The sequence below is a fragment of the Nyctereutes procyonoides genome, unplaced genomic scaffold (assembly GCF_905146905.1).
Source record: "Nyctereutes procyonoides isolate TBG_1078 unplaced genomic scaffold, NYPRO_anot_genome, whole genome shotgun sequence".
Lineage (NCBI taxonomy): Eukaryota > Metazoa > Chordata > Mammalia > Carnivora > Canidae > Nyctereutes > Nyctereutes procyonoides.
The window spans coordinates 25931213-25953689 of NW_026575042.1; the positions used below are offsets into that span (position 1 = coordinate 25931213).

The 22477-nt window shown below is 33.7% G+C and overlaps 1 protein-coding gene across 1 annotated transcript in view; it reads left to right on the forward strand.

The window, feature by feature from the left end:
• TBC1D5 (TBC1 domain family member 5) overlaps positions 1–22477 on the forward strand; it is a 530534-nt gene that overhangs the window by 322487 nt on the left and 185570 nt on the right. Inside the window, exons 12-14 of the mRNA XM_055321341.1 lie at positions 1362–1412; positions 1507–1576; positions 7490–7662. Of these exons, the coding sequence (XP_055177316.1) occupies positions 1362–1412; positions 1507–1576; positions 7490–7662 (294 nt within the window). The remainder of the gene's footprint in view (positions 1–1361; positions 1413–1506; positions 1577–7489; positions 7663–22477) is intronic.

Here is a 22477-nt window from a genome sequence, read left to right on the forward strand (position 1 = left end):
AAAAATGACTTGTCATGTTTTTGAGATACGTTAATTTATTCATTCCAGGAAATAACTTTAGTAATTGTATTTAACTTAGGCTAATTGTTAGAATATATTTTCTAACTTTAGATGCCTGGAGGGCCCATAGAGGCAGCCAAGAGTATCTTGGGAATTGAGACTGTGAAATGATGAAACTTTGTCAGGAGAATTCCATAGGTTAAGACTGTGAAATGATGAAACTTTGTCAGGAGAATTCCATAGGTTAACCCATCTATGTACAGAACATAACAAATTAACACATATTTTTTGTGTTCATCTATTCAATCTTTATTAAATATAGCCATTCATTTTGCTGAGCATAAATTAGAGTCTTTGTTAGATTAATCTTTGTTTACTATAGTATAGATTAGTATTTCCTTATTTCTTTTGAGTTTTTCTAATTATATTGTGCATCTGACTAGAGTAACCATATCTTAATTACATTTTCTTCAGTTATTCTAAAGAATGGTAAGGATTAAGTTAGTATTGGGATCCCATTTTCATTCCAGTTTTATCTTTTTAAAAACATGTGTACAATGTACTTCACAGGAAAGTATAGATTATTTATTATTTAAATAAGTTGGACATAAAAAAATAAAATAATAAATAAGTTGGACATGCTACTCTAGCAGTTTCAAGCCATTGAAAAGTAAAGACACTAAAATAGATTTGGAAGAGCTACTGTCGCTGATAAGTGGATGTTAAAATGTAATAAAAATAGAAGCTGTTATAAAAATAATGTTCCAGCAGGATATATTTGACCAGTAAATAAATATTTTCTTTTGTTTTGGAAAACAAATAATAGATTGTGAAGTAATCAGTTTATTCTAGATCAAGCACATTCAAGGAATATATGGTCACATTTTGTATTTGTTGTTTGGAGTAATTAGTTACTTCATTGTGGTACAGACAAGGTACTTAATTTGTTTTGATCTTTACAGAAAGAAAAAATTTCATTTGTTTTTTTGTTTTGTTTTGTTTTTTGTTTGTTTTTTTTTTTTAAAGATTTTATTTATTTATTCATGAGAGACAGAGAGAGAGAGCCAGAGACACAGGCAGAGGGAGAAGCAGGCTCCACGCAGGGAGCCCCATGTGGGGACTCAATCCCGGGCCTCCAGGACCACACCTTAGGCTGAAGGCAGGTGCTAAACCTCTGAGCCACCCAGGGATCCCCCCCAAAATTTCATTTGTTAATGGAATTGCTTTTTATATTCAGAAAGGATTTTTTTTTCATTTGCATGCTATATGAAAGTTAACTTATGAGTATAGAATTAGGCAACCCCTGCATCCCTTTCATTTAAAAAAGTATACATCTTGATTATTTGTATTGCTTTTTTAAGTGAGGAAATGAAAACTCTCTTGAACCCCGAGTATCTGGAACATGATGCCTAGTAAGTACAAAAACTTTGTTATTTTAATGTTTTATACCATTTATACTTCAGTGAGGGTTTAACATTAGCACTAAATTATTTTTCTAATTTTTAGTGCAATGTTCTCACAACTTATGGAAACTGCCGAACCTTGGTTTTCTACTTTTGAGCATGATGGTCAAAAGGTAAGTGTTTTAGTACAGATCTTTTCAATATATTCAAGGGTATAGATGATTTTAGTTAAGTAGCAACATCTAATCAGAGAAAGCCATTATTATTACTATAAAACACCAAAAATATAAAAATCTACAGAATAAGATTAAATTGGGGATCTAAACTGTATCACTAATAATATTGGCAGATATGTAAAGGTAATATAAAAAAATGCAATGTATATAGAAATTTTATTTTATACGTATATATTATCCAAGCAATAGAACTTACTTAAAAATTATTATAAATTTTGAATGACAACTACATTTATCTGCTTGAATCTCGTTATTGGAGTGATATTGGAGTGATTGATAGACATATTGTTACTGAAGTGTGTAAACTGTATCTAATTGGTTGTCTTATTTTTACTAATGCATCACTATTTTTTTTTAAGATTTTTTTGATTCACGAGAGAGAGAGAGAGAGAGAGTGAGAGAGAGAGGCAGAGACACAGGCAGAGGGAGAAGCAGGCTCCACACAGGGAGCCCGATGTGGGACTTGATCCTGGGACTCCAGGATCACGCCCTGGGCCAAACGCAGGGACTAACCCACTGAGCCACTCAGAGATGCCCTAATGCATCATTATTGAATTGACACAGCATCAATATCATCATTTACCATTTACTCTTTCTGATTCTTTTTAACTATAATTTTTATTATGTGATAAAACTGATACAATATAACCTTCACTTTTAAAGTGTATAATTTAGTAGTTTTCAGTGTATTCACAAGGTTGTGCAAATGTCCCTACTATCTGATTTGAAAATATTTTTGTTACCCCAAAAGGAAATCCCATACCATTAGCAGTCACCCCACATTCCCTCACTTCCCAGAGGCTCTGGCATCACTGATGTTTTTTTACTTTCTAAGAACTTGCCTATTCTGAACATTTCATATAAAAAGGAGCTATCTATATAGGGATCCCTGGGTGGCGCAGCGGTTTGGTGCCTGCCTTTGGCCCAGGGCGTGATCCTGGAGACCCGGGATCGAGTCCCACGTCGGGCTCCCGGTGCATGGAGCCTGCTTCTCCCTCTGCCTGTGTCTCTGCCTCTCTTTCTCTCTCTCTGTGACTATCATAAATAAATTTAAAAAAATTTTTAAAAAAAGGAGCTATATAATATCTGACCTTCTGTGATTGACTCCTTTGACTTAGCATAACATTTTCAGTGTTCATTCCTGTTGTAGCAGGTGTCAGTGCTTCATTTTCATGGCTGAATAATATTTCACTGTGTAGATATACCACATTTTGTTTATCCGTACATCAGTTGATAGACATTTGGGTTCTTTCACATTTTGGTCATTAAGAATAATGTTGCTATGAGCACTTGTTGACAAACTTTTCATTGACATATATTTTCAGTGTTCTTGGCATTTCTCTAGAAGTAGAATTGCTGAGTTAATTGACATTTTAAGCAAACATATATGCTTAACTTAGAGATAATTTTGATGTTTTCATTGTTATTACACAATATTAGAAAAATTGCCAATAATTCTGGCAAGGGGTGTCATTCAGAGTTTTTGGTATATTTTTTCTATATGATTATTTTCTATTGGTATAATTGATTACATTCTGGTTAGAAACTATGTATTATCCTGTCACTTTATTCCATCTCTCAAAAAATGAAATGGATGACTAATGCTTTTTATGCCTTTGGTTTAGATCAGGGCAGAGTACTGCCTGCAGGCCAATTTGGCCTGCCATCTGTTTTTACACAGCTTGGGAGTTAAGCATGGCTTTTACATTATTAAATGGCTGAAAAACCATCAAAAGAAGAATAATATTTTGTGGCATATGAAAATTATATGGAATTCAAATTTCCACGTCCATAAAAAAAGTTTTATTGGGAAATAGCCATGCTTATTTGTTTCCTTATTGTCTATGGCTGCTTGCTCATTACAATGGCTCATTACAAAGTTGAGTAGTTGCAACACGTACTGTATGACCTATAAAGCCTAAAATATTTACTATCTGGCCTTTACAGAGAAAATTTGCTGATCTTCAGCCTAGGTGATAAAGTCTTTCTTTAGCAATATATCAACATTCTGTAAATGTTTTTAGAGGTGAAACTTATAAACATATTTGATGAACTACCATGTTTTAGAACAATTACTTTATATTTATTTTTAGTAGATGATTTGGTGAAATCATAGAGCTATGTGAAAATCAAAATTTTGAGCAGGAAGTATTTGAATACATTTAGATATAAGCATCATGATCTCTTCATGCAGTGATCATTTTGTATTTTATAACTGATCACAGTTTCTGCAAAAGTGAATGATAAAAATGTGAGTATTACCACTTTTCAGTTTTACCCATTCATGTTCATATCACTGAGTCAGGTTCATGAAAGTGGCTAAGACAACACAGGAAAGGATATTTATTCATTTTACAAGGGACACATAGATGTGACCTCTAAACATTTATATTACTTGCACATGTCAATGAATAATATATTCCTAAAAAAGCATATCTAGTGAATCCTTTCATTCTCTACTTTTTATTTTATGTCTTGATTCTTACCTTTTTTTCAAAGAAGTTTGAGAAATTAATATATTCCCAGTTCTTCTAGTTCCCTTGATAATTCAGTTGTATCCCCATGTATACTGCCTAGGTCAGCAGACATACTTTCTGTAAGATTTTCTTGATGAAGAAAGCACTGTGTTGATTTATATAACGGTGTAAATTATCTCACTGAATCCTTGTAACAGTTTGTGGGCTGGCACTGACCACTGACCTATAGACCACATTTTGGTGCTACTTAATAAGTGGCTATAAAGATTGCTAGCTTTTTTGGTACTTGCAGCTGTCCCATTTGATTATATTTGTTAAATGCAAATAGCATTTTTTTGATGATAAATCCTGAAGATAAGGAATATCTTATATTAATTCTATTTTCTTTTTGGGTTTCACTATTAGATAAGCTACTTATCATTTAAGTGATCATGAGCATTACTTGTAAATTTCTTAAATTTAGAAAATTTGGTTATAAGTATTCTGAGCACAGAGGAAATCTTTTCCAACTACAGTTTATGTAAACCTGTAGTTTTTAAGCTACACATGAGTCTCTATTCAGTATTTGATAAATGGACTACATATGCTATTGATTTAGTGACAATTCATTCTGTTCAACCTGGAAATGGATTACATGGTTTCATTAAGTTAAACATTTTTTAAAGGGTTAATTTAGGATCAGTTCTCTCCAACCCCAGTGATTGTATCTCTACAGAAGTATATTTTTTCCAAGACCCTCAGATGATAACTAGATGAGTGATGTGTTTCCCAAGTAGTAGTCAGAAACTCTGCCTGAGCTCAGTGCTTCTACCCCATACGGTATGGTATTCAGCCACACAAGGTTCTTTGGTTAAGAAAAACTACATGACTAAAATAAGCAAAACAATTGAATTGTTCATTTTTAAAGAAAAGTTGGCTTCAGAGTAAACACTGTCTTGATTGTGAATGGTATCTTACAATTAACATGAATCCCCCACCAAGTTATTTCAATTTAAATTAGTAGGAAAACATCTTAGCAAGAATTAAAATTTTTTTTAATTATAGCATCTTATCATTTGAAGACAATGCTTGATATAAAATCAGAAAAAGGTGTCTTGGTTGTCCTATTTTTATAATAAATCACCACAACCTTTTCCTCCTGTCTATATAAATTAGCAGAAACTAATTGAGCCATAAAAATCAGTATGGTCTTATATCCCTCAGACCTAAAGACACTGGTGAAGCACTGTAGGATATTCTCAGGATTACATTTCTTTTTAAGACTTAAAATGATCCCAGAAAGACAGATGGAACCTCTTCCAGGAAATTTTTCCTAATGCTAACACATGCCCCTCCTCTCTTCTATACTTCCTATCAGCCTTATTAGTCACTGCTCTTATGTGGAATTCTAAGTTTTTTTTTTTTTCTATATAGTCTTCCTCCCCAGATTACAAGATCAAGAGCTTTACCTTCTTTATTTTTTTGCCTCTGAATGTGGACCAGTGATGAAAAGATGATATTCCTTTTAGAGATTTCATAGTTTAGAAGGCAGAGAAGTAGAAGTGGATATTGTAGTAGTAAAGAAGATACTATAGTAGTAAAGAATAGGATGATGAAATGGGACCTGACACATGAGCCAAATCTTTAAGAACACTGGGGAGCTCCTCTGTGGAAACATTGATGACGGGATATTTCGGGTAAAAGAATGGCATCCCTAGATGCCCGGGTGGCTCAGCAATTTGGTGCCTGCCTTCCGCCTAGGGCGTGATCCTGGAGTCCCGGGATTGAGTCCCACATCAGGCTCCCTGCATGGAGCCTGCTTCTCCCTTTGCCTGTGTCTCTGCCTCTCTTTCTGTGTTTCTCATGAATAAATAAATAAAATCTTTAAAAACAGTGGCACCTCCAGGATCTCTGGAAGCACAGTGAGAGTAGACGCTGGCCAGATAATGAAAGGCTTTATAGACCGGGCTCAAGAATATGTCTTCTGTTTTTGTTTTTCCTGAAGGAGCTATTAAAAAGTTTTAAGGAAGGCAATTTGGCATAGTCCAATATCTCTTTTAGATGGACCACCAGGCATTTTCCAAGATAGATTTAAAAGCAGACTAAATTAAGGGTAGTGAGACCAGTTAGGAGGAAAGAAATGATTGGGACCCCCAGTTGGGTTATAAGAGTAGAACTATAGGAGAGGAGGCTTAGTAAGAGTCATCTGAGTAGTTCTGAGGAGCTAAAATTGGCAAAGTAGGTGTTCTTATTGGAGGATGGGTTGAGGTAGGCATGAGGAAAGGATGAACATATTTTTGAGCAGAAGATGATAAGCTCAGTTGTGGCCTGCTGAATTAGAGACCCTTTTGCAACCTAAGATTCCTTGCCAACATACAAAGTATGGGAGAGAACCCAAGAAGGTTCTAGGTTATGCATACAGATTTGGAAGTCTTTGGAAAATGGATGTTGAGTGAAGCACTCTGTATGAGTAAGATAACTCAGGGAAACACATGCAAGTAGAGAAGTAAACTAAGACCAGACCTGTACAAAAAAAGCAACATTTACAAAACAGAAACAAAAATTTGAGTTAGAGAAGTAGAGTGAAGATGAGTGGCAGACAATCACAGGAGAATGATACTCTAAATCCCAACATTAGAGAGAGGTAGAAATTGAGGACTCAGCATAAGAAAGATCAGATATAATATGTTAGGGGAAATCACCAGACTTGAGTGGAGAGTTGAAGTTTATGTGAAAGCCTTACAAACATTTCAGATCTTTCTTAATGTGGGATTTGGAATGGGAGGAAGAAAATTCGTAGTTGGCCTAGATAGATTTTTTTTTTATTCAACTGTAGTTTTGGTCTAGAGAGTTTAAAAATTTTCCCACTCAGCTATTTAAATTGACCAAAGGACAGTTAGAAAATATCTTCTTTTCTAATACTAGTTTCCTTTATTTGCTGACTTTTTTTTTCATAGTTTTGAGAGTTTAAAGTAAAAGTTTTCATTTACTGTTTTTTCTATTTAAGTTTATGTCACAAGAAATATGTTTTCATTAGAGTATCCCATTTAAGTGCTATAGCTGATTAGACAAACTAACTATAGACAAGTAGATTAGCAGCCACCACTACCTTCAGCAAAAATTATCTTGAAATACTTAATGTCATCAGAGAAACTGGTTAAGGGAATGCAGGTAGGAAATATCTTAGAGGACATTTTCTGGCCTTTGCTTTATGAACACAATCATCTGAGCATGATCAGCATATGATTTCACAATTTAAGCATTTGTCATGAGATGTTTAGTTACTGGTTCTTATTTAAGCTCCAATTGACAAATATATTCAAGAGTGATCTCCATATATTTGTTCATTTCATATTGAAATAACACATGCTTCATTTTTTTTTTCTGTTTTTAGGGGAAAGAAACACTGATGACTCCCATCCCCTTTGCTAGACCACAGGATTTAGGGCCAACAATTGCTATTGTTACCAAAGTTAACCAAATCCAGGATCATCTACTGAAGAAGCATGATATTGAGCTTTATATGCACTTGAACAGACTAGAAATCGCACCACAAATATATGGGCTGTAAGTACTAAGTTTAAGTTTCAGCTGCGTTGTTTTTTGGTTTTTTTGTTTGTTTGTTTTTTTAAAGATTTTATTTATTTATTCATGAGAGACACAGAGAGAGAGAGAGGCAGAGACACAGGCAGAGGGAGAAGCAGGCCCCATGCAGGGAGCCTGATGTGGGACTCGATCCCGGGACTCCAGGATCACACACTGAGCCCAAGGCAGACCCTTAAACGCTGAGCCACCCCAGGCATCCCAGTTTTAGCTACACCTAATTATGACTTAGGGTGGTTTCTGTATATCTCAGATCCATAGAAGTAAGTGAAAGAATTGTTCCAGCTCCTCATTTCATAGGTCTTTTGTGTCTTAATGTGCCAGACTCTGTGTTCATTACTTTCACTTATGATAATTTCATCTAATACACCAACCCTGTTAAATGAGTGTTGTACAGGAGAAGAAACTAAGGCTTACACTATATTAGACATACTAAGTAGTGAAGTCATAATTCAGATCCAAGCAGGATTGGCTCCATAATCTGCAGAGTCCAGTCCCCTGGAATGTATGAATAAAATAAAATGAATGTCACCTTTAAAAAAAAATTAGCCAGAATTTCAAAATGACAACAGCAGATCATTAAGCCAAGCATTCTAAGAAGTGCAGGGTCACACAGATCATACACACATGAAGCTAGACCTAAACCTGAACCATTCTATAGGATATCCATGTTCTTTCCATTTTATTGGGAAGTACATTTCTAAAAGTAAGCTAAATGTCCCTCACTGTGAACATAATATGGTAATCATCTTCATACACATAACTTCTGTAACCTAGCAGAAGAATAGAGAGCCAGTCACTCTTTAGATATGTGTATATGTTTGTATGTATATTTATTCAGTGGCTTAATTAGGGTGAGTGGGAAAATTAGAAAGATTGCAGTTATAATAAATATGAATTAGTTGTGTAGTGCTACAGATATTTAAAGTATCCTTTATATTGAAACAATATAACATTTATATCTAGTGTTAGGTAGTTGCTTGGTAGATATTTTCTGCAATTTCTGTCTCTCAGGTAGAACATGGAAAATTGAGAAGATATTGTTAAGCTATATATATAATAGACTCAGTAAATATGAATTCATTATTTGAATTATAGAGAATTTCAAACAAGTCAAGGGCTTAAGACCAGAGCAGGGCTGTTCATCTAGCCCAAAGAAAAGAATATCAATAAATATTTTCTTTATGTTCTTATGTTACACAGTCTCTCACTAATTAGAACTTCGCTTTCTATCTTCTTTGGAATCCCTGAACTGTGATTAAAGGTGTCTGCTTGTCTGTTTTAATGATGCTTGTTTTCATTTCTGTGACTTGAGCTTGACTTCATCGAGAGCAGCTCCTTCATTCCCACTGGAAATGAGAAATTTGTGGGTAACGTGGGTAATGTGGGTATTGGGCAGTACTGTAAGTTATTAATGAATCATCATTTACGTTTAAAAGTCTGGCTAATGCGTTTGTGATTATAGACATAAAAATTTAAAACAGCTAGTGGCAAGATCTGGAGATAAATTCTGTATTCCCCTCCACTGTGTACTCAAAAAAATGATTTATTTGGGCGGCCCAGGTGGCTCAGTGGTTTAGCGCCGCCTTCAGCCCAGGATCCTGAAGACCCAGGATCAAGTCCCACATCAGGCTCCCTGTATAGAGTCTGCTGCTCCCTCTGCCTGTGTCTCTGCCTGCCTCTCTCTCTCTCTCTCTCTCTCTCTCTCTCTCTCTCTCTCTCCCCTCTCTCTGACTCTCATGAATAAATAAACAAAATCTTTAAAAAAAATGGTTTAGTCAAACACAAAAGCCCTTTTTAGACTGTCAAAGATTGTTTACTAATGTCTAGATATTGGTCTTAAATATTGGGGAAAGAAATTAATGTTGGACATACTTATCATTTCTTTGAAATGCTTTATTGTTTATTACCTCTTTGAGCTGATGCTTTACATTGCAGTGGTGGTAGCATGGACTTGGGTAAGATGATCTATAAACCATTGTGTTCCAGTTTCCTTTTCAGACATTAGTTTCTATCAGCTTTCTCTTCCTCGTAATGATTCATAAAGCTTCTTTGACATCCCACCAGCAACTTCCCAATAAAATTCCATGATCCAGGACATAATCACTCTTAATCCTTGCAGCTTTATTTTTCAGCAGTACTAACAGTACCAGGGCTTGTGGTAACCATAGCTGACTTACTTATCCCATTATTTTAGTATAGAATCTCTGCTGCATTAACTAAGAATATACATACTTTTTAATCTTTGAAGAAGTCATTCATTCTCTTAATTGGTCTCTACTGCATTTTATAGTGCAAGGAGTTTATTTGCTACATTTATTAAATTTGATTGTATTATTTCTCTTTGTGGGGCACATGTGGTCAGCTTTTCCTTTGTCTCTATGGTACCTTCAGTTGTACTACTCATCTGTGTATTTCCTATTGATGACTGTTAAAATCTTTGGGCCAAAGAAATATACGCGTATAATATGAAATAGCAATTAGAAGCACAGGCTTTGAAATGAAACAGACGTTTAACCACTTTGATCCTCAGTTTCTTCATTTGTGAAATGGAGATTAAAAATAATGGTACCTACTTCATAGGGTACCTATGAGAATTCAGTCATAATATACAAAAATCATAGTACTCAACAGGTAGTAACCATTCAATATATGTTTGGCGGTACTTTTGTTATCATTATTTGGCATTACCATTACTCCATTAGGATGTCATGGCTCTGTGAATATGATGTAGTACGGGGTTTCATGAGCCTTTCCACCTCTGGCTTTCTGTGTTTTCTTCACCAAAGCATATGAGCTTCTGTTTAAGTGGAAACATAACATCTGTCTTTTAGGCCACTGCTTCTAAAGAGACAGTATAGATGTTGAGGAGTAAACTTCAAGAAACATTACAGTGATTTGGCACAATAATTTTGTGTATTTAATGCTAAAAAAAATTATAGGTTTGTACCTCATGGAAATGAATTGAAATGTTTTGTTTTATGTGCTATGAGTAAAATCCATCTAAATAATTGTTGGTGCTACTGTCCTTTCCTGTTGAAAGTTGGTAATTTAGGCTGACGTTCATTATTAAACTCATTATAAACAATAAGTTTGCACTTTGAGTATGTTATCCTCTTAGTGGACAAATATAAAATAATCAGTATTCAGTTATTCTTCTGTAGGATGACCTCAGAATCCATAGCTGCTTCATCTAAAATGTGCTTTTGTGTCTCAACTATTCTTTTATAGAATTCTAATTTTCAAACAAATATTTTCAAATATTTCTTGGATACCGAAATATTCTAACAAAGTTATAAAACAATACGATTAAAATGTCAGTAATGAATGTGTCTGTGGGAAATGTTATCAGTATTAACAATTTGGATAGAATGGGAGTAAATCATAAATGTGTGTTTATTACATGTGAGGAAAGTAATAGCAAAATGAAATTAGAGCCCTGTTGAGTCCAGGTTTCTCATTCTAGTCAATCTTTAGCGGTTGCATGGTACATTAAGATTTATTTAAATATGCTTTATATGGGCACCTGGGTGGCCAAGCAGTTAAGCATCTGACTCTTGATTTCAAGTCACATCATGACTTCAGGGTCTTGGGATCAAGCCTACCAGCAGGCACTCCAGTCAGTGTGAAGTTTGCTTGAGATTCTCTGACCGACTGCCCCTCCCCTGCTTGCATGTGCGCATGCACCAGCATGTTCTCTCTCTCTCTCTCTCTCAAATAAATAAATAAATAAATCTTTAAAAAAAAAATCTGTTTTATAAGATGGTTATAATTATCCCAGAGGGAAAGACTTTGTAATTACTCCATTTTTAAAAATAGTTTTTTTTTTCTGGTTTTTATAAGAGAATATATGTGGAAGTCTCTTGATATGGTAGATGTGCTAATATATAAACATTTGTTGCATTTTGCTAATAATCTTGAAATATGGGAAAAAATTATGCGTGAGATCTTGAATATTCTATAATAATTTGCTTATTAATGCTATTATTTTAGGTACTTAAGTACATTATCCTCTGGATGATTGTAGCTGGTTTTCCTGTTAGAAAATGTTAAATCAATCAACTACATATTTAGTTTAAACAAAATTAATTTGAAGTTAAATGTTTAATGCTATATAAGTGATATTATAATATTTTCTAAAAATACTTTTCACTGTGTTTTTCATTAACTTTATGAAAGATTACTCCTGTTGGTCTTCTCCTGTTGGACAAAGTTCCTTTGCTTTAACTCAAATAATATTTTGAGTTGTCTTTTGTTTGCCAATTTTTTTTAAAGATTTTATTTATTCATGAGAGACACAGAGAGAGGCAGAGACACAGGCAGAGGGAGAGAAGCAGGCTCCATGTAGGGAGCCCGACGTGGGACTCAATTCTCGGTTTCCAGGATCACGCCCTGGGCTGAAGGTGGTGCTAAATAAACCGCTGAGCCACCAGGGCTGCCCTTGTTTGCCAATTATTGATGGGTATTAGACTTTTAAAAATTATGTTCCATAGGGGCCTGTCAGTGCATACTGACTAATATCCAAAGTAAGCATCGATTACATTGTTTCCAGTTTTCCAAGGTAATTCCTAAGAGTTGCTTTTTTGGGCATTTTCATTTTTAAAGTATGAGAAAAGAGTGTCCTATGATTTAATCACTTAGGGGTTATTTTTGTGCAAAAGCCTCTAAAATACAATGTTATAGTTCTATGCCTGAATATGTACTTGTTTAAGTCCCAAAGACTCTTAATCACAGGAGATTCAAGTGTAAAGATTGAATACCATTTTCACTTAATACCATAATACTATTTTACAGAGAGACCATAAATTCAAGTTTAAAAATAACAATTTTGCTAGGCCAGAGTAACTATGTTTTATTATCACCCTTAAATATATTGAATCTGTATATTTTCAACTACATTTTATACTTTGATATAAATAGAATACATAATAAGTATCTGTGGGATATGCAATTAATGTCACTTTTGAGGAAAGACCCTCATAACACACTTGGGCTTTAGCATTCTTAAATTATGAGCTCTGTACAACACTCATGGGATAAATTTCATATCTCCCAAATGTTTATTATACATCTTCCATTTCCCTTATTTCCTATTTTCTGAATTAGCAATTGTTTTGCTGTGGTGGTTTATAGTGATTTAATTGGGGAGGTTCTTGGTTACTGATTAATAACCTGGTAAATTTTGTGATCTAATTTAAAAATATTTATATCATAGCATATTTAACACATATCATGGTATAATCATGTGTGACTACTAAGTCTTTAAACCTGTATTTGATTTCTAAACATATGATAAAAATATAATTATTAGTCATCAAAGTCCATATGATTTCCCACCTTAAAAATTCTGTCTCTCACAGTTTAAACAAATAGTTTTCTATTCTAAATACAGGTAATAATTAAAATATTCTTTTCAGTAAGTATTATATTATACATTAAATGTAAAAAACATAATGAGGAACTAAACAGTCCAATGATACTTTTTGTCTTATACCACTGAGTATTCCTCCAGAATTAATTACTCCCTTTGAAAAAAGTTGGTTTTGTTTTTCACTTCTCTATGAAGAATTATCATGATTAAAAATTATGGGGAAGAATAATAAATTATTTAAAATAATGATCAATAATTGCTAATATTTATTGTTTCCTGTGGGCTAGGCATTTTACTAATGGCTTTAGGTAAATTATTTTATTTATCTTCACAACACATTGAGCTCAATACTACTATACCTATTTTGTAGATGAGGAAATCACAGCTTACAAAGGCTTTAGATCAGCCAGCTACCAAGAATCTTTGAAGTCTTGACTTTAAACACGTGAGCCTATTATCCACACTCTAATTTGACCGAGACTAGAATGTGATAGAAAATTAGGGCACTCAAAAAAGTCCTGTGTGTTAGCCTGGACCATGAGCCAAACTCGGAGTGATCAGATAACAATAAAGACCAGGCAGGTGGTACAAGGCCTGGAGTCAGAGGAGTCTTACGGGGAATGATCAGACACAAGCCTGCTAAGGAGGAAATGGAATAGTCAAAGGCACTGGGAGGCCTAAGGCCCACAGCAGTGTAGTTAACTGATGAAACAGAAAAATAGAATCATACTGACAAAGTAATAATGAATTTTAAGTAGATGAAGGCCAAAAGGAAAGGTTGTGCCCAGTCAGATGCATGCATAAATTCAGAATATGTACTATCCACGTGCCTTTTCAGGTAAAAATATGCTCTTCACACTGAAAGGTGAGTAAAATTAATAATTCAAGCAAGAGGAAAGCAGGTCTTAAAAGATTGCTAGAAAGCAATGTAACCAGTAAGATATGGTTAGCATTATGTACAACTGAATGCAGGTCAAAAATAATCATCTGAAGTAATTAAAAGTAAGTAAAAGTAATTAAAATAATTTGGATCTTAGATCTATTTAACTCTAGTAAATAATTCAAAGTGGGGAAAAAGTACAAAAGTTTACATAATTTATCAGCATACATGGAAGAAATCAAATATACTATTTCAGTGATGTTTCTAATAACTAAAGAATATTTTGTTTTATAAAATTCCTATAAATTAGTATCTTACACAATAGCATTGTAAGGAGTAAATGAAAAATAAAGTTATGTACAGAACCGTACTTGGCATATTGTAAACACTCAATAAAATATTCATTGTTACGAATTTTTATGTGCTAAGTACAATTACTTGACTTATAAGACTTAAGTAGTAAGAATAGCAAAAGCTAATAACGAGTGCTTAAAAAGAAAGCATAAAACAAAATGATAAATACTGTCAAAATTAGGTATATAAAAATGCTTTAAGCTCTCCTAATAAAAGGCAGAGCTTCTCAACTGAGTTTATAGACAAAATCCAACTATATACTATTTAAAAGAGACATTAAAAGAATACAGGAATGGCAACAGTAAAATAAAAATTCTGTGGAACCATAGCATTGAAAGACTATTCTTTATTAATAAGATATTCAATTATAAAAGCTTTGAATTTTGGCATGTAAAATCTGTGAGAGCAAGAGTTTGTCTTGTTTATTAATTTATCCCACATGCCTCCTTAACAGAACCTGGTACATGGTGAGCATTCAGTACATATTTCTGAATGGATGGATGGATGAATGAGAAGGAGGTAAAAACAAAGGAAGGAAAAAAAATAAAAAAAAAAAAAAAAAAAAAAAACAAAGGAAGGAAATATAAACTAATTATATAAAGAACTATTATTCAAAATAGAAAATTTTCTATTTTGAGGAACATCAACTTGAAAGTATAGATTTTAAAAATTAAAACTCTAAATAATTGGTAGAGAACATATATGAATACATTCATGAATCAATCTCTTAGTGACCATGGATTTTCTAAGAAAACTTGCAGTGAAAGAAATTTCAGAATGTAAATTTGAAATTTGAGTACAAAATTTCATTCCAATAAAATTCAATGCAAAGAAAAACTTGTTTTTTTTTAAAGAATTGCAACATGTGGAAAGGTAATATATAAAGAATTAAAAGCAAAATTCTATTCTTTATAATAATAAACCCTTAAATTTAGTAAGAAACCATTTAACCTACAAAGTAGAAAAATAAAGTGAACCAAAAATGCATAGGAAAAAAATGACAGTAGCTAATAAATATAGTAAAAAGGTTTCAACTATTCAAATATTTTTAAAAATTACAAATTAAACAGCAAAGTACAGTTTTTGTTTAGCTTGATAAGGTTTAGAGGAAATTTAATTGAGGTTGATATCAATTTAGGAGACAATTGAGAAAGTAAGTTACATGCCTAATAAAGTTGGTCTCCTTGACTCATGATTCCACTTTTAAGCCAATAGATATCTTAAAGGACTCAGCAGAGAAGTCTGGGTATAAAGATGTTTATCACAGAGTTATTTATAATATGAAGTGAGAATTACTACATTTCTAATAATAAAGGAAATAATGGGTAAATAAATCCATTTGATGAAATATTTTGCTATATTTAATATATTTGTGGACTGTTTAATCCCAAAAAATGATGCTTATGGTATGTTTTAAGTGAAAAATCAGGAAGGAAAATGATGTATGATCTGTGTTCCTAGTTTTAAAAATTATAGATGTTTTTGCATGAAAATTAGACTGGAAGCAATGTTAACAGTGGTTATCTCTGAGGGAATAAATGCATGGCGTTTATTTCTCAGTTGTCTATATTGATCATAAATTGATTTTATAAGAAACAAAAAATGTGAGGACAAAAATAAGAATGTACTTACTAATGAACACATATGTTAACAGCCAGAAAACTAAAACACTTTGAAGGTGTATTTGAACGATTGTCAGTAATATTTGAGGAATTAAGGAAAATGGAGGACGTAGGAAGAAGATGGAACATGAAGAAAAATCTGTTTTTAACATTTACAATGTAACAAAATGTATTTTACCTCTAAAATCTAACAATGTTTTGGAACTCTTAAAAAATAGATCTGTAATTCCTTAGAAAAGGAGATTGTTTCTATATGGAGGTAGTATGTGTTCACCAGAACAATTTAGGCAAGATATAACTGTTTTCTTTTCTGTCAAATGACCAGATTAGAGACAAACTGAATATTCCAGTCTCATTTTCTTGTAAGATTCTTTTGCCCAAAATGGAGAATTTGTAGACTAAAAGATACTATATTTAAGCTGAAATGTAGCTTTATGTAACAACCATGTTCAAAGAATTTGGATGAGTATATTGCAGCCCAAGTTGGTGTGAGGTCTCTGGTAGCCTGCCATTGGGCTTTGTCATTGGTCCTGCCGAGAATCCAGCATCTCAGGGTCTTCGAAGGTCACTCTTTTAACTAATGATGAAATACTTATTTTAATCTCAATTGCAACATCTTTATTAAGTAGTTGAGTATCTCAACTTGACCATCCCTTGTTGGGGAGTTGGTACCATCACAGACAGCTTATTCCATGGCATGTTTCACTCATGTCTCCACTATACTTCCAAGTATAATGTAACAGATATTTAAATTCCTAATAAATACTAGGCATTTGTACACAGGGAACTTACAACATTGCATAGTGCAAAAAGAAATGAGATTTGAAATAATATAGACTTAGATTAAATCATGCCTTTTTAATATTTACTCCATTTCCTATTAAGTCTGGGTAGTCAAGATAACTGTTATAATGATTAGTATGGTATATATGTACATGTTACTTTAATGTGTAATTGTAACAGTAATGCTGTGAGAGCACACAAGTGGAACACTGTATCAGAAATGCATTTGTCTGCAATTAGGAGAACCTCAACCAGCAATGGCCTGAACAAATGGCCATATATTATTTTTTGTTGTTATTTTTTTCCTGAAAAGTACCAAGTCTGGAGGTAGGCAGCTGCTGGCTCAGTGGCTCTACAGTATTGAGATGGGCAGATTCTCTTGGCTTTTCTTCATGATTATGCTAAATGATCTCAAGATTCTGTTATAACTACACATCATTTATTCAGTAGTTCAATAATAGTTCAAGGCTACATGTTTGTGCAAGAGATTGTTGCCAGTCTTATTTGCCCTATTTGATCAAGTAAAGCAGAAAATTTCCCAGCAACCACCTGTAGCAAACATAGGCCGAAATCTTATTGGTGGAATGTAGGTACGTAGCCAACCGTAGATACAAGAAAGGCTGAGAAAATGGGGAGTAGGATTTATGGTTACCTTAGATCAGTTGGTGCTCTATGCCCTGGAGGCAGGCATATTTGGGGGTGGAGGTGTAGGAATTAGATAAATAAAATTTTCTGAGATTTACTGAAGTTTTAGAGGAAACTCCCTAGAATATATTATTACCTAGGGTGTTTCTTGAAATGTAAGCAAGAACAATATAATCAAAACAGTTTGAAGACTTCATGCAGGGAGAACAGTATGAACAAAAGTGTGAATGTCTGAATACACACATGTATACAAGAGGCACTAGCCAGTTTACTATAACTAGATGAGATTTTATTTGAGAGGAAATGAGGAAAATGAGGCAGCGCAGGACATGGGAACTCTCTATGCCATGGTAAGAACCATCTAGATCTATACCGACCAATATGTAACTAACCACACAAGTAGCTATAAAATTTAAATGAATTAAAATTAAATTATAAAAACTTATTTTGTCACACTGTACCTATTTCAAGTGCTCAGTAGCCATCCACATAGTAACTAGTGGTTATTATGTTGGACAACACAGATATAGAACAACTTAGTCATTATAGAAAGTTCTGTGGGACAGCATTGGTCTAGATCTTTCTTCTAGGGGAAGGAGAGGAGGATGGTATGAAACATGGTTTTCTGGTCCTATTTGTGATTTAGATGGATTGTGCTGATTGCACAGTGGTAAGAGATTAGAAGGACAAGTAAGAATTGGGTAGCAGTGATGAGCTTATAAAAGTAGTAACTTTCTATTTTCTAAAAGAGATGATGGCAGCCTAAAGCAAGATAAAGCACTGAGGATAAAGATAAGTGGAAAATTTTGGAAAATACCAAGTTGCTAGAATTGTCAGGACTTGTAATTAATTGACTATGGGAATGAAGGAGAGGGAAAATATCAAAGATAATTTGGACAGCAAGGAAAATGATGATAAAAATCACAGAGATAATGAATGCTAGAGAAAGAAATGTCAAAGAAAAGAAGAATTCAGTTATGGATGTGTGGAATTTGGAGTATCTGTGAGACCAAGAGTATCCAGGGATCCCTGGGTGGCGCAGCGGTTTAGCGCCTGCCTTTGGCCCAGGGCGCGATCCTGGGGACCCGGGATCGAGTCCCACGTCGGGCTCCCGGGGCATGGAGCCTGCTTCTCCCTCTGCCTGTGTCTCTGCCTCTCTCTCTCTCTCTCTGTCTCAAATAAATAATAAATAAATAAATAAATCTTAAAAAAAGTATCCAGTGGAAAATTGAATGATACAGTTTTGGAGCTTTGGAGAAAGATTTGGAAGTATCAGTTTGATAGTCTACATAGTACATAATGGTAATTGAAATTGATAGTAAAGTGAGATGAGAAGGACAAAGATCAAATTCTAAAGAATATTCACCATGTGTAACTGAGTTTTGAAAATATAAAGCAGGAAATGATGTGGTATAATTGGCATTTGAAATAAATTACTTAGTTTGTGTATTTGAGAGAGGCAAAACTGGAAATAAGGATACCAGTTAGGAGGGCTTTGCACTTGTCTGGGTAAGAATTGATAATAGCAATGGAGAAGATGCAGCTTAAACAAATATAGAATCTGTGATTTGGTAATAACTCAAATGGTGCATAGTACTTGGGAGAGTGGAGGACATTGTGGATTGGAGCCACTACCATTTTAAAGCATCCAACTACCCTGCTGGGTCATCCTTTTATTCATGTTCTCCAGTGACTGCCCAATCTATGCCACTGGAAATGACTAGCTCAACTTCTTTCTCCCTTGCCACCAGCCTGAATCTCACCTTATTTTTTGTCCTTCTGTTTCCTTTTTTTTATATATACTTTGGAATTGACTGTTTCTCTCTCCTTCATGGCCATGAGTCATCAGGTGTTATGTCTGCAGTATTTTTAGCCTTCTCCTCGTGGTGGTTTCTTTTTACAGAAAAAAGTAAACACGACAAAAATGCTGCTTTGACCCTTCTCCTCCAGCAGCCCTACTCATTTGCTCTTTCATTCCACACTTCCACAAATAATAGTGTTCTCTATATTCCATTTTCTTGATTCACTGTCACCATGGAGACAGTGTAAATGGCTAAGTGCACCAATTAAAAGATGGAGATGAGCAGATTTTATTTTTTTATTTTATTTGTTTTTATTTATTTATTCATGAAAGACACACAGAGAGAAGCAGAGACATAGGCAGAGGGAGAAGCAGGCTCCCTACAGAGAACTCGATGCAGGATTCCATCATAGGAATCATAGGGATCATGACCTGAGCCAAAGGCAGAGGCTCAACCACTGAGCCACCCAGGTGCAATTTTACTGAAGTAAATGAAATGAAATACATTATATCAGAACCTGTGAGATACAGCTAAAGCAGAGCTAAGTGGGGGAGTTTATTACACTAACTGGTTACATTAGAAAAGAGAAAAAGTTGAATTGTAATCTAAGCTTCTACCTCAAGACCTGGAAAAAGAAGAGCAAAAGGAAGGATAAACCAAGTGGAAAGAAGGAATAAAGGTAAAAATTGAAACCAATATAATTAAAAACAGGACAGTGAAGAACAATGAAACAAAAATCTCTTTCTTTGAAAAGATCAATAAAATGAACAGACTGACAAGACAGATAGGAATAAAGTGGGTTTGGCTAAGAAAACACAGGAAAGATCCTTTTGGTCATGGAACATTTCTGTATTATGACTGTATCAGTGATTGTATATCCTGGTTGAGATATTGTACTATCGTTTTACAAGATGTTAATTTTAGGGAAGTAGAGGTCACAGAATCTCTCTGTACTATTTGTTATTACTGCATATGAATAATAATTATCTCAAAATTAAAAGTATAATTAAAATGTTCAAATGGCTCACATTGCTTGCCCTTTTATAAATTGGGTTAGTTTTCTTAGTACTGTATTTTGAGGGTTCTTTTTATACTCTAGATATATGTCTGTTGTCATTATTTGTGATTCATAATATTATCTTACAATCTGTGTCTTATATTTTAAGTATCTCTGAGTAAACATTTTTAGTTTTGGTGAAATCCATTTTATTAACTTTATCAAACTTGCTTTGGGGTCATATCTAAAAACTCTGTGCTGAATCCATAAATATTCTATTTTCTTCTAATTGTCAAAAGTATTCTTTTTTTTCTAATTGTTTTATAGTTTTATATATGATTCATCTTGAGCTAATTTTTGTATAATGTGAGAGGTGTAGGTCACGGTTATTTATTTACTTTTGGCACATGAATATTCAATTAGTCTAATAACATTGTTGAAAGATTATCCTTTCTCCATTGAATTGTCTTAGTACATTTGTCAAAAATTAGTTGATTTTGTTTGTGTGGGTTTATTTCTTGACTATTTTATTGATCCTTGTTCTTTTTTCTTATGTAATTAATAGAATTTGCCAGTGAAACCATCTAGCTGGGAGTGTTCTTTGTTTGAAGGTTTTAACTATGAATTCAGTTTTTAAATACATATATGACTATTATCATTTCTTTCTTGAATGACTTTATTAGCCTATGTTGTGCAAGGAGTTACCTGTTTTATCTAAGGAGTCAAATTTGTGAACCAAGTTTGATTTCTTTATTATCCTTTTAATTTCTGTGATGTCTATAGTTAAGTATGTGTGTGTATATGTGTGTGTGTGTATGTTCCTGCAATGGGTAATTTTTATTTTTCCTCTTATCTGCAGGGAAGTTTGTCAACATTATTAATGTTTTCAAAGAACCAGCATTAGTTAGGTTTGATTGATTTCTCTCTTTTGCCTGTTTTCAATTTCATTGGTTTTAGCTCTTATCTTAAAAAGTTCCTTCCTTCTGACTACTTTGGGTTTATTTTATTTCTTTTCTTTTAAGTTAAAGTGGAAACCCAGATTAATGATTTCAGAATTAACTTTTATAAGAATTTAAGTTACCTTCTAAACACTACTTCAGCTGCATCCCTGAAATTTTAACATGGTATAATTCATTTTTCTTCAGCTCAGGATGTTTTAAAAATCTTTTAAAGACTTCTTTTTTATTCCATGGGTTATTTAGAAGTCTGCTGCTTATTTTCCAAATATTTGGGGATTATCCTTTGCTGTTGTTATTTATTACGAGTTCCATTATGGTCCAAGAACATAGTTTGCATGATTTTTATTTATTTAAATATTAAATATTTAAAGCTTATTTTTTAATTCTAATATGATCTGTCTTGGTAAACATGTGCTTGTAAGAAGAGTATTTGTTTTCTTGTTACTGAGTATAATGTTCTATAAATGTCTTGGGTCATGTTGGTATTGATAGTGTTGTTCAGATCTCCTATATATTTTTCTTCTCTTATATTAACTGAGAGATGAGTGTTGATCCAGTTATAACTTTGAATTTCTCAGTTTATGAATCAGAACTACTTTAGAATGACCAAACACCTAAGACTAAGGAAATAACCACCCAATATTCTTATCCCAATACAAGTGGCACAGTGTTTTTTTTTTTTTTAATTTATAGCATGCAACTCAGTTTTATTTCCTGATTCTTTTCTGACATACAGGGAATATAATTTCAGTCATTTGTATAGCTATGTCCAGAATTTATTATAAAACTTTTTTTTTAAAAGATTTATTTATTTATTTATGATAGACATAGAGAGAAAGAGAGGCAGAGACACAGGAGGAGGGAGAGGCAGGCTCCATGCTGGGAGCCCGATGTGGGACTCGATCCTGGAGACTCCAGGATCGTGCCCTGGGCCGAAGGCAGGCGCCAAACCGCTGAGCCACCCAGGGATCCCCCTATTATAAAACTTTTAAATACAATAGGGCTTATGAGCTTTAAGAAACTGGTGATTTCCAGTATGATCATGGTATGTTGTAGCTAAAAGGACTGTAACTTATACATTTGGAAATGCAGTGTTTAACACAGACCAGGATTTTTTCTTCTCTCGTCTTGAAATTCTGCCCATAGTTTCTTCCAAATAAATGGCTTCTCCCCCTAGTGTTTTAGAGCTTAGTGAACAACCAAAAAACAAATGATGGCATTTTCATTTAATATGTTTGAATAGTTTTAGATACTTCTGAAATACAGTCGTAACTCATTTTATTGTGCTTCACTTTATTGCACTTTGCAGATATTGTGTTGTTTTACAAATTTAATGTTCAGTACTTTAGTGGGTGAAATCATTACA